Source organism: Mastigoproctus giganteus, chromosome 3, assembly GCF_048544385.1.
Source record: "Mastigoproctus giganteus isolate SK-2022 chromosome 3, ASM4854438v1, whole genome shotgun sequence".
Taxonomy (NCBI): domain Eukaryota; kingdom Metazoa; phylum Arthropoda; class Arachnida; order Uropygi; family Thelyphonidae; genus Mastigoproctus; species Mastigoproctus giganteus.
The window spans coordinates 249,353,814-249,368,007 of NC_143577.1; the positions used below are offsets into that span (position 1 = coordinate 249,353,814).

The following is a 14,194-nucleotide window of genomic DNA, read 5'->3' on the forward strand; positions in this document are numbered from 1 at the left end:
AGCAAGGCTTTTGTGGATTTATTCGATGATTGTTTTCTACACCAGCATGTTCGGGAGGAAACTAGAGGGAGTAATACTCTTGATCTGATTATCAGTAGTGATTCTTCATGCATTAAGAATCTGCAGATAAAGGAACCACTAGGTGGCAGTGATCAGTGTGCTGAAGTGGGATTTACTCAAGGAGGTAACTACCATCAGAGGTAAAGGGAAGGGTTTTTGCTTTCGTAAAGGCGACTATGATGGTCTGAGACAGTATTTAAATTCTATACAGTGGGACCAACTGATGATGTTACAAACAGCAAATTCAAAATGGGAAGCATTCAAGGAACTAATCTTGGAAGCTACCAGGCTTTACATACCAACCAAGAAATATTGTTCAAGGTTCAGGCCTAAATGGTTGTCAGATGAAATAATGAGACATATGGCGGAGAAGAAAAATGCATGGGATACATACAAATTAATGGGTGACATGGAAGCCTATGATAGATATAAGTTGGTCTGTAACCAAGTCACAAAGGAGATTAGGCAGGCAAAGGCAGACTACGAAAAATCCTTGGCAAAGGATGCAAAGAAAAACAGAAAAGAGTTCTTTACCTATTTAAACTCAAGAAGGAAACGGATGAATCAGATTGGTCCACTGGATGTTGATGATTCAACAGTTGAGGTTCCTGCTCAGGTGGCTAACAATCTAAACAAGTATTTTGCATCTACATTAACACATGAGGAGTTATTCAGGAAGGGGAATGTCGTAGGTGAAGTAAACATTGGCAGTGGGCTAGATGATTTTCTAATAACTGAGAGGAAAGTAGAGGAGAAATTGAGGAGGATAAACATAAAAAAGGCACCTGGGATGGATGGGATCTATCCAGTTATATTAAAGGAGGCAGCAAAGGAAGTAAGCAAACCCCTAACCATAATTATGAGAGCTTCTTTGGACTCGGGGGAGGTACCCATAGACTGGAGAAGTGCAAATGTAACCCCAATTCACAAAGGAGGATCAAAGGCTGACACAAGTAATTATAGACCTGTTAGTTTAACTTCTGTTCCAGGAAAATTAATGGAGGCACTGGTTAAAGAAGCACTGCAGTATCATCTAGACAAGAATTCAGTTATAGCTCAGACACAGCATGGTTTTGTTAAGGGCAGGTCTTGTCTGACCAATTTGATTGGATACTATGATGTAGTCACAAAAGAACTGGATGCAGGGAATAACTTTGATATTATATATTTGGATCTAAGAAAGGCTTTTGATACTGTTGCGCATGGAAGACTGCTGCACAAATTGGAGCAGTGTGGCATTGGAGGCAAATTGCTGCTATGGATAAAGGGATGGTTGAGTGGCAGAAGACAGAGTGGTAATCAATGGATACTGCTCAACGTGGACTAATGTTATTAGTGGAGTTCCTCAGGGTTCAGTGTTGGGTCCATTGTTGTTTTCTGTATTTATAAATGATATTGATGATGGTGTATCAAGCTTAATGTCCAAGTTTGCAGATGATACAAAGGTTGGCAGGGTTGTTAAGGACACTACTGATGCTATGCTGCTGCAACAGGATCTGGAAAGGTTGAGCAGATGGGCTGAGAGGTGGCAAATGAAGTTTAACATTGACAAATGTAAAGTAGTACATATGGGAAACAGTAACCCCAGATCAACGTATCAACTCTGTGGTACTACGCTGACAATGGTAGAGAATGAAAAGGACCTGGGGGTAATTGTGCAGGCAGATATGAAGTTCTCTGAGCAGTGCAGATGAGCTGCAAGAGTAGCTCATGGTGTCTTGTCAATGATATACAGGAATTTTTCTAGCAGGGATAGGGATGTGATTATTCCCTTGTATAAGGCATTGGTCAGGCCACACCTTGAGTACTGTATACAGGTCTGGAGGCCTCATTTCAAGAAGGATGTAGAGCTGCTGGAACGAGTACAGAGAAGGGCAACAAGATTAGTGAATGGAACAGAGGGTTGCTCTTACGAAGAAAGGCTTAAGTTTTGCAAATTAGAGTCTGGAGACTAGGCATCGGCGAGGTGATCTGATAGAGGTGTTATATAAGGCTTTGAATGGCTTGAGCATGCTCAATGCCGATGGGATTCTTCCTCTTGCTCAGAATAATCACCTGAGAGGGCATAAATTCAAATTGAGGAAGGACTGATGTCAGATACATGTGCAGAAATTTGCCTTTAGCCAGCGGGCAGTTGGTTTGTGGAATAGACTTCCATCACTTGTTGTTGAAGTTGATAGCCTAAACAAATTTAAGGCTCAGCTGGACAAGTATTTCGAATGAACGGAGGGGTGAAATGGGAGTAGTGGTTGTGTTTTTTTTTTTTTTTTTTTTTTTGGCTGATGCTGAATAAGCTTGCTTTCTTGCATCATATGCCTATGCTAATTTCCTGTTGCACCATGTGGATGGTTGGGTACTTGTATGTCATTTACCTGGGGAAGTGATGGCACCTGGATGCACCATGGGATGAAAACAAGCCAGTGGTGGCAGTTTCATGCTTTGGGCAATGTTCTGCTGGGATAGCCTGGTTCCAGTCATCCATGTGCTGGGCACTCTGATGTTTACCACCTACCTAAACATTGCTGACCCGGTACACCCTTTCATGGCAACGGTCTTTCCCTCTTGTGGTTCAGTCTTTCAGCAGGATAATGCGGCATGCCACACTGCCTGGATTGTTCGAGACTGGTTTGCGGAACATGAGGAAGACTTCCAGGTATTGCTCTGGCCTCCAAATTCCCCAGATATCAATTCCATTGAGCATCTGTGGTTTGTGTTGGAACAGCAACTCTGATCTGCAGCGCCTCAACCACGTACCTTGCAGGAGTTAAAGGATCTGCTGGTTATGTGTTGGTACCAGATACCACAAGACACATTTATAAATTTTGTAGCATCCATGCCTCACCGGGTATAAGCTGTTTTGGCTGCATCTGGAGGACCAACATCATATTAGGTAGGTTGCTACAACTGTACATTTGCTACAACTGTACAGTAGCTAATATAACTGAAATGACCTGCTTTTGCAATAGGAAATAGATGATATTCAAGTCACTTGGTGGCCTGCATGATTATCTGATACCAGTTTTTATGAAAGACTTTTCACATTTTATAGGAGGTAGTGGGATTTAGGAAGGAAATAGTGCCATATGTTAAACTCTTTCATGCTAGTTTATTAATGTTAATATTACATTTGTATGATGTAATTTATGACAAATTTTTCAAACTGTTTTTGGTAATGTACTTCTTAGTGAATTGCATCACTTCTTAGTAAATAGACATGCTAAAAAACAACCTATATTTCCTGCCCTATATTTCGAAATTTTATTGTTATTAAATAATTCAGGAGGGAAATATTTTATTTTCTTCTCCAGATTCATCTGGGGAATACCTTGTTTGTGAAGTGAGGAGTTTTAAATAACTTTTTGGAGAAAAACGGCAATTGTTGAACCACTATTGTTTACCATTATAAACAGGGTTATGTATACCATTATAAACAGGGTTATGTATTGTCATATGTGGTTGGAGGGGGGGTGTTATTTTTGTTTGTATTTAAGTATACTTCAAAAATATTTTAACATATTTATGATGATCCACACATTATAAATGTCTTGATATTTTTAACTGATTACATTATGTAACTTGCTTCACACTGAAATGTTTTCCCCTTTACATTTAATTTGTGTGTACTTGTGTTATGCTTTAAATGTTATTTTAAATAAACAGTATTCATTGTAACTTTAATCATGTTTTTATGGTTTTGCTCTCTTTATAATCTAGTTCTTTGAAATAAATTTTCCTTCTGAATTTGTAGATATTCAATTTATGAATGCATTCTTAACCAGTTCTACACTTTTTTAGCTGTAAATGTAACATAAACTGATAATGTAGACTTGCTAGAACTCAAGGTATTCTAGTGTATTATCAATTATTCAAATATGCAATTGAGTAATGTACCACCAGTGGCATGTGAATGTGTTAAGAAAAGTATGAAATGCAAACACTTTGTATAAATATTAACTCTCCTCCCATAAAAATGTTTTTAACCACTAAAATTAAGAAATGGCATATTTTGTTGCTTGAGTGGCATGCTGTGTAAGTAATTTAAATATATTAAAAGGAATACAATACTTATGTGAGATCTAAATTTGTTTATTTCCAGTTATAAACTATATGCAGATGGAAATTGGACATTTATCTTATGTTCCTACTGTTAATCAGTGAATTGCTGCCCTTGATCACTGTTTCAAAGAACAGAATATTTAGATCTCACTTAGGTTAAAAGTTTCTTCATTACTTTTAATATATTGTTGCTTTCAGTTCATATTTATGAACTTCCCATCTTTATTTAATTGCATTGCACTTTACACTTCCATGTTATGATTCCATCTTTTTATGTATAAAAGTTGTTATATGTTAATATTAATGATGTTATTATATTTCATAGTGGGTCATGTTACAAACATCAGATGGAGCCATTATCTAAACAGTTACCTCCAAATAGACAGCCACATAGTATAAAACTTGTTGAAATACCAGAAACAGTAGATGGCCATCAGAGAAGCATAAAAATATCTATAGATCCAATGAAAGGTGTTATTGTGAGAGATTCACTAAGACAAGGTGTATCTATTAATAAGTAAGTATCTAATAATGTTTCAAAATCTATGCCTTTTGACAGACTAAAAATGAAAGGGAAAAAATGATGGCAACTTGTAATTATTTGATTTTATAGTATACGTATAAAAATATTTTTGTATTATAGACTCCAAGAATATTTTTTTCTTGTAGCATGATATTTTATCAAGTTGTTAATTACCAGAACAAGGAAGTACATAGTCTATTTTCTTATCTACTCTTTATAGTTTTATTGTTATTTTTGATTTATTTATTATCATTTTTATCCTTTTATTATTATGTTATTTTATTTACTGTTTTTCTTATTTACTTTTATTTTTGGTTGGTGCAGCAAAAGCCTGTGCTTCCTTGCACTGTATGTGTAATATTGATATTGCTGTATTTTTCTGTCATTGCATGGATTCAGATAATGTTAACTTTCCTTTTACTTCTGTAGTTTAACTTGAGGATTAATGTGAAAACTACTCACTTTTAACACATTTAATTTTAAGACAATCATAGTATATTTGCTAGAACACTGACCTTTATGGAATTGCAATGAAAATCTGTAAGACACTGTGCTCATGAGATTTGAAGGCAGCAGAAAACTATACACTATTTTCTGAAAATCACTAAATGGAAAGCATATATGCCACTATTACATGCTATAAGCAAAGGAGATCCTGATTGATGGGTTGAGTCATTGTTTTAGAGCTGGTGGGACGAGGATACAGTGGTCATGTGTCTGTGATCTGCTTCGAATTCATTAGTATTTTGAACACAACTGTGTATGCCAGTCCCCTGAAAATCATAAATATTTATGTGAAACTGCTCTATATGGTGTTATCGGAGAGCAGAGTTTTGGTGTTATCAGAGCTGTTTTCCATGAGAATAGAAACTTTCTGTGAGGACTGTTTGATTCAGTTTTGAATAAACTGAAGATCTCCAGTTTATGGAGATGTTAGTAACAATATGTTCTACCCTTCCCTTCCATGTTTCCTGTGGAATGTTGGAGCTTACTCTAACTTTTTACTCCTCTTCTTGAAGAGGAGTCATACATGATAATATAGTGGGTGGGTTGGTTGCTTGTTTTGAAAAGGCCTAAAGGCTTCAGTCAAAGCTGTAGATCAGAGGCATAGTGGAGGTAGTCCACCCACCAGTTATTCTGTGTTTTAAAACTCTTGCAACATGGAACTGGAGATACTATATGATAAAGATCACAAAGCTTAAAAACTGTTATACTGACTGAAGAAGTCAATGCACTGAAGAATTTCTCAACAGCCATTCTGAAGAGGAAAAGTAGTACCACTTCCATTTCTCTTCATTTTCTTATGTGCTGTGCAACAACACTCTGCAACTTTAGCATAAAGTTGGAGTAAATTCTGTCCCAACCTGTGTATGAATTTGTTGAAATAGTGCACTTTGAAATTAAATTGGAATATGGATGCACATGTATATGCTGTGACCTGTAGCAATACTTAGTTGAGACAATTTAATGAAATTGTCTCGTTAAGGAGCCACAGGTTGGTCCCTGGCCCAGGATGTTAATAGGGAAAGACATATTTTTTATAGTAAGTAATATAATTTACTCTCAGTTGTTTAAAGATGTTTCTTTATTCAAACCTATGAAACATCCTGTATTATATCTGTAACATTTTATGATGAAAGAAATACCTGTGTAGTCTAATTTTTCATTCTGAAATTTTATAATATACATTCATGCTCTTAAATCTAAGAGTTCCTGTCTGTTTTCAGGCAGTTTTTTTTTTTTAAATTAAACAGCATTTATCTTAATTTCATGAAAGTTTTTTATGAGTTGAGGGAAGGAAAGTATGATTGTTCATAATGAATTAATGTGAAATATGAATAACTAATTAAGCCATGTGAATTATTATCAAGTGAATGCTGTTGCATACAAACTTTTATAATAAGAGACTCCCATTAGGACTAATTAATAATTGATGTTTCTGGATTCCATATTGAATCCTGTCATCAGGCCTAATCAGGAAAAATCAAAAGCTGGGACTAGCTGTACAGGATGGGAAACAGTTTTCTATTTGCTATAAGACACATGTAGTTATGTCTCTAAGATTATCGTTGAAAAAAGGAACGCCAATATACCACACTATTGCAAATTAATGCTACAGTTAGGATTAAACTTTATACTTGACAAACTGCTACTCAAATAGCAATAATATGCTAATATTTAAAATGAAATCTTAAAAATAAAGATAGCAATAATGTTCACCACCAGCACTGCAAATGCATGGATCCTATGTTGACCTTATTTCAGTCATTGACTGCTATCCAGCCAAAGGTCAACAGTTCTCCCTGTATGATCTGAATACAAAATGAAAAATAACAAAATAAAAATTAAGGAATACAGGTAACCCCCGCTATTTGCGGGGGTTACATTCCTGAGAAATGCTGTGAATGCGAAAAGGCGAATACTGAGTTATGGCTTCCATAGTAATAAAGGGGTTCCGTTCCAAAGTATGAAATATATAAGAAAAACTAGTCTAAAATTTTGTCTATGTATATTATATGTACCTTCATAATATGGCTATGTACATAGACAGTACATAGTGAAATGCAAGCATATGGCATCGAAATGAAAATAAGAAACAATTTAATATTAAATGTAAAATTTATTAGAAATTTCAAACAAATCTTTCAAACCCAGTGCCCTTGCTAGCAAAAAAACTTATCCCGCCAGTGCTATCACCAGTTTCGCTAAAGTGTTGATAAAGGAGTTTTGCCTTTTCACGAATGATGAGTGAACTTAACAGAATTTTATTTTGAGTTCGGTCTGCTATCCACAGATTTAAAGCATTTTCCATTTTTTCTAATTTAACATCACGAGTTAGAGTAAATTTTTGAAGCAATTAGCGTGTTTTCACGGACATACGGCAAATTTTTTTTCTTCTTATTTCTTAATTGATCGTACCGTTGACTCATTGATTTTATAACTTTTGCCACTGAGGAGACACTTTCACCATTAGAAATTTTATCTAATAACTCAATTTTATTCGCTAGTCATCACCTTCTTTGATCTTTTCACGTTCCCCTTGTTATTTGTAGCCATATTTTTGTACGGGTTAGAAAGAACTTGTCCACAATAAAGTCACTTTCTTCCATTACACTCGAAAAAGTCTGTTTTACACTGCAAAACGGTAGATTTATCACTTTTGGAAGCATTAATTTATAAATTGATAAATTTGTTTAATTTATAAGCATATAAATTAAAAGCAAACGACGAAACCTTCCATGACAAGCGCATAACACATACTGAACAAGGATTGGCGAGAAACATCCATGCTCGCGATTTTGTCACCCCTCTCCCCCACCCACTGGTGCTGTTTTGACCGGGAAAGATAATTTTAGTCACGCCCATGTTTTTTTATGACGGAAAATGTTCACGGCGCTTTAAAATTCACATTTCTTTAGGTTTCATTTTATATTAAATCAGCGACCGCGAAACCGCGAATACAGATACCGTGAATAGCGGGGGTTTACTGTATATGCCATGGCCACTGTCCTTGGTAATTAAAATAAATGAACATGACACACAAATTGCAAATTTGAATATCGGCCCAGCCAATCGATGGCCTAAACAAATGCAAATTAACTTAAACTAATCTAAATAAATGAATTATGATAGGATCATTAGATAATACCAAATGACATCATAAATTAAAACAATGAAAATGAGGGGATGGACATGAACATGTGAACTAAAAAAAGAACACTGGGCTAGAACATTAAAATCAAAAGTAATTTTACTATAAAGACACATGTAATTGTCTCCAAGGCATTGTTGAAAAAAAAAGGGGGGGGGTTGCAGTGAACAGCAATATACCACAAAACTGCAGACCAGTAGTTTAGGATTTGAGATGGATGTTTGCTGCGTTACTATATTTCTATTTTTAACATTTATATTTTTTCTACTTTTGTTTTGTCATTTTGCAGCAGTTTATTATTACTCATAGTTTAACACTTTATAACTATGAGTAATACTTGTAAACCATGCAAGTGTATCCACTTTTTTGCAAATTTACTTTAGTTTTCACATGGCCTGACTGACACTATCAACTTTAATTGCTTCACTCACACAGTGAGATTGATAAGTAATTAAAATAGATTTTTGTTTTTATGGCACATTTATTATTGAACTAATATAAAGGAAAGAGCAAAAAAAATTAAATATAGAAAATTCTAAACAAAAAAAAACTTTATCAGAGGTAAGGGATGAACCAGGAACTTGACTGGTGAACCTGCCTTAACCTTTAGACCATAAGGACATATTTATTTATTTATTTTTTATATTTCTGCTATTTCTGAATATTGGGTTGTGCTGCATTTTAAGCAATACTTCAATATTAATAAGTCCAAAATAAATTGAAGATGACGATGCATTCTCCTTGTTAGTGTGAATCTTGTGTATAATTTAATGTGAGTTGTACTTTGAGCATAATTCATTAACAGAATGTAGGTCAGTTCATTCTGGGAAAAAAAAAAAGTTGAGAAATTAGTTTAGTTTACTTTTATAATCTAATCCTTAGCTTATTTTATAATTTGGTAGATATGTTGGGAGGAGTTATTTTGGGTCCTTCTTTCAGATTTTTTCCCCCCCACTGTAAAAACCATTATCCACCCAGCAACGACTCTCAGTACCCTTCAAGAAAAGATTGCCAATTTCACCAAAATTTCTCTATCTATTAAGTAGGGTCAAAACCTCCTTCCTGTGCACATAATTTTAATCTGTTAATACCAGGTTAAGGGAGATTAACATAATTAATCCTTCCACTTGTTTATTAGTTTTAACCAATACTATTTCTTTCATTACTATTTTTTTCATATAGCATGGGAGTGAGCCCAGATCTAATGTCTTTACATGTTGGTGATCGTATCCTGGAAGTGAATGGTACCCCTCTTGAAAATCAGTGCCTTTCAGAGGTATTGTTTTATATATATATATTAAAATAACCTCAGTACTTTTCCATCGTTTTAAAAAAAAATTTTTTTAAAGAAGTGGCATTCTATCCAGATGATTAAGAAAACTATAGAAACCTTATTTGATATGTACTTTATATTGTTTTTAGCTAACTATGCTGAATGTTCTATGAATGACAACAAAGGAACAAGAAAATTGAGTATTTCCATTGGTTTGTAAATAGAATTAGGATTTTTAAACAATCTGTTTTCCATTATTGAGCTGTTTCCAAATCAACCAAGACTTACAAACAAAAATATTGATAGTTGGAGTTTTAATAAGTAAAAAAAAAAAAAAAAAAACTGCGCCTTCCAAATCTTTAAAGCAGAAGCCTGTATCTAACCCCATATGAATGGGATTATAAACACATTTAGCATTAGTAGAGGCATATGATGCAAGAAAGCAAGTTTATTGAGCATCAGCCAAAAAAAAAAACACACCACTCCCATTTCACCCCTCCGTTCGTTCGAAATACCTGTCCAGTTGAGCCTTAAATTTGTTTAGGCTATCAATTTCAACAACAAGTGATGGAAGTCGGTTCCACCAACCAACCACCCGCTGGCCAAAGGCAAATTTCTGCAAATCTATCCGACATCCGTCCTTCCTCAATTTGAATTTATGCCCTCTGAGGTGATTATTCTGAGCAAGATGAAGAATCCCATTGGCATTGAGCATGCTCAAACCATTCAAAGCCTTATACACCTCTATCAGATCACCTCGCTGGTGCCTAGTCTCCAGACTCTGCAATTTGCAAAACTTAAGCCTTTCTTCGTAAGAGCAACCCTTTGTTCCATTCACTAATCTTGTTGCCCTTCTCTACCCGTTCCAGCAGCTCTACATCCTTCTTGAAATGAGGCCTCCAGACCTGTATACAGTACTCAAGATGTGGCCTAACCATTGCCTTATACGAGGGAATAATCACCTCCTTATCCCTGCTAGAAAAATTCCTGTATATCATTGACAAGACACCATGAGCTACTCTTGCAGCTCGTCTGCACTGCTCAGAGAACTTCATATCTGCCTGCACAATTACCCCCAGGTCCTTTTCATTCTCCACCACTGTCAGTGTAGTACCGCAGAGTTGATACGTTGCTCTGTGGTTACTGTTTCCCATATGTAGTACTTTACATTTGTTAAACTTCATTTGCCACCTTTCAGCCCATCCTTTCCAGATCCTGTTGCAGCAGCATAGCATCAGTAGTGTCCTTAACAACCCTGCCAACCTTTGTATCATCTGCAAACTTGGACATTAAACTTGATATACCATCATCAATATCATTCATAAACACCGAAAACAACAACGGACCCAACACTGAACCCTGAGGAACTCCACTAATAACATTAGTCCACGTTGAGCAGTGTCCATTGATTACCACTCTCTGTCTTCTGCCACTCAACCAACCCCTTATCCATAGCAGCAAATTGCCTCCAATGCCACACTGCTCCAATTTGTGCAGCAGTCTTCCATGTGCAACAGTATCAAAAGCCTTTCTAAGATCCAAATATATAATATCAAAGTTATTCCCTGCATCCAGTTCTTTTGTGACTACATCATAGTATCCAATCAAATTGGTCAGGCAAGACCTGCCCTTAACAAAACCATGCTGCATCTGAGCTATAACTGAATTCTTGTCTAGATGATCCTGCAGTGCTTCTTTAACCAGTGCCTCCATTAATTTACCTGGAACAGAAGTTAAACTAACAGGTCTATAATTACTTGTGTCAGCCTTTGATCCTCCTTTGTGAATTGGGGTTACATTTGCACATCTCCAGTCTATGGGTACATCCCCTGAGTCCAAAGAAGCTCTCATAATTATGGCTAGGGGTTTGCATACTTCCTTTGCTGCCTCCTTTAATATAACTGGATAGATCCCATCCACCCCAGGTGCCTTTTTTATGTTTATCCTCAACAATCTCTCCTCCACTTTCCTCTCAGTTATTACAAAATCATCTAGCTCACTGCCAATGTTTACTTTACCTACGTCATTCTCCTTCCTGAATAACTCCTCATGCATGAATGTAGATGCAAAATACTCGTTTAGATTGTTAGCCACCTGAGCAGGATCCTCAACTGTTGAACCATCAATATCCAGTGGACCAATCTGATTCATCCCTTTCCTTCTTGAGTTTAAATAGGTAAAGACCTCTTTTCTGTTTTTCTTTGCATCCTTTGCCAAGGATTTTTCGTAGTCTGCCTTTGCCTGCCTAATCTCCTTTGTGACTTGGTTACAGACCAACTTATATCTATCATAGGCTCCCATGTCACCCATTTATTTGTATGTATTCCATGCATTTTTCTTCTCTGCCACATGTCTCATTAGTTCATCTGACAACCATTTAGGCCTAAACCTTGAACAATATTTCTTAGTTGGTATGTAAAGCCTGGTAGTTTCCAAGATTAGTTCCTTGAATGCTTCCCATTTTGAGTTTGCTGTTGGTAACATCATCAGTTGGTCCCACTGTATAGAATTTAAATACTGTCTCAGACCATCATAGTCGCCTTTACGAAAACAAACAACCCTTCCCTTTACCTCTGATGGTAGTTACCTCCTTGAGTAAATCCCACTTCAACACACTGTGATCACTGCCACCTAGTGGTTCATTTATCTGCAGATTCTTAATGCATGAAGAATCTGCTGATAATCAGATCAAGAGTATTGCTCCCTCTTGTTGCTGCACGAACATGCTGATGTAGAAAACAATCATCCAATAAATCCCCAAAAGCCTTGCTAGTGTGTGAGTGACCAACCCACAAATTCCAGTCAATATCTGGGAAATTAAAATCCCCCATTATAAGACTCTCTGATTTACTGGCCCACTCTATTTCCCTGTACAATATCTTATTATACTCATCAGTCATTAAGCCTATAGCACACTCCTACTCTCAATTTTGATTTCCCTATGCTTATATCACACCAAACTGACTCGACACTGCCCTGTCCATCGATGTCGACTGGCTTCACTTCCTTGGATTTTATGTGTTTCTTAACTAATAGCATAACCCCTCCTCCCCTCCTGTCTATCCTTTCTATACACATTGTATTCCCCAAATTCCAGTTCCACATTCCTTATATCTGTGTGACACCACGTCTCTGATATCCCAACAATATTTGCCTTTGATGTTTTGAGCAATACCTCAAATTTATTTACCAAACTCCTAGCATTGGTGTACATGTACCTGTTTCTATTCCTAGCTACCCTAACACAACCCATGTGTTTACTTGTACCGCAATGACTCCCGGCAGTCCCTGAAATATCCTGCATCTTGTTTTTCAGGCTTCTGCTCATTTCAATAGAAGCAGTGCAAGAATCACTTCCACCTCTGCCAGTGGCTACTGTTAATTTATTAGTCCTTGTATCCCCCCAACTAGCAGTTTTCCGACCCTCCTAACATTGCCTCGACAGCATCAGCAAAACTTCTTGCACCCTTTCTATTTAAGTGTATCCCATCCCTGTAGAAGCAATCTCTCCTGTTAAAAAGTACAGTCCAGGCTGAAAAAAAATTCTACCCCTTGAGCCTTGCACAATCTTTCCAGGGCCGAATTGATCGACAAGGCTCTCATCATATACTCCCTCCTATCGTGTCTGGGCAGAATTGCAGACACTTTCAAATTCAACCCTAATTCACGGCTTTTTTCAACAGTGACCTGTACTTGTTAAGTAATTTCGCACGTCTCCTACTCTTAATATCATTAGTGCCAACGTGTACAACTATATCACCTTTTGTGCCCTTAAAAGATGATATCTGCTCTGCAATGTCATCAACCTTTGCCCCTGGCAGACATACCCTGGTCGTATTCCACCTCTCCTTTTTACAAAGCATGTTCCCTGTTTCCCTGACAATAGTCGCCAATTTTATGTTTGTTGGTCATCTGGACCAACAACAAACATAAAATTGTGTTAACTTAATTGTATTGACATAAGGAATGTAATAGTCTTTAGTACATCCTAGCTTCATGCAGTTATGCCTCATGGACGTATTCAAGTTATCTTGGTGGATATTATCTGTAGACTACAACACTCCTCTACGATATATTTTTATTCTAAAAATTTGACTTGTTTGAAGCCATGTTTAGTTATATTAACTCTATAGCAAAATTTGGGGTTCTCTAACAAGGCAGATTAAAAACCTATACTATGCCTTGTGAGTTTGTGTGATCAGTACAATTTTCTGAAATAAACAAAACATGAAATATATTCTTCGAAAATATAACTACAGCTTGTAAATTTCAGTGTTCAAAAATTTAGATGGGTTTAGATTTTCCATCTTTTCCTAAGTTTTAAATTCTAGTAGTAAATTTCACAGACGGGAAACTTTATTACTTACTGTAAAGAAACTCATTATAAATTCATAAACAAACTTCCTTGCATTATAGATTAACTCTGCACATCTAATTATAAATTGCATCCTGCTAACTGTGAGTGTGCGTACAATCACAATGATTTACCCAGATCAAATTTCATACAACAGCACCAAAAACATGCAGTTTTTGGTACTGTTGTATGAAATGACTCCAAAAGCAGTTGATTGGTTAGGCATGATCTCTCCTTAAAAAAATCCATGATATGATTTCTTGTTTCATTTCTATC

The 14,194-nt window shown here is 36.2% G+C and overlaps 1 protein-coding gene across 1 annotated transcript in view; it reads left to right on the forward strand.

Annotated features, from left to right (window-relative positions):
• The window catches only part of LOC150089019 (LIM domain kinase 1-like), a gene marked incomplete at its 3' end in the record, with an annotated part of 140,339 nt that overhangs the window by 47,291 nt on the left and 78,854 nt on the right, over positions 1–14,194 (forward strand). Inside the window, exons 5-6 of the mRNA XM_090370381.1 lie at positions 4,442–4,633; positions 9,474–9,567. Of these exons, the coding sequence (XP_090226507.1) occupies positions 4,442–4,633; positions 9,474–9,567 (286 nt within the window). The remainder of the gene's footprint in view (positions 1–4,441; positions 4,634–9,473; positions 9,568–14,194) is intronic.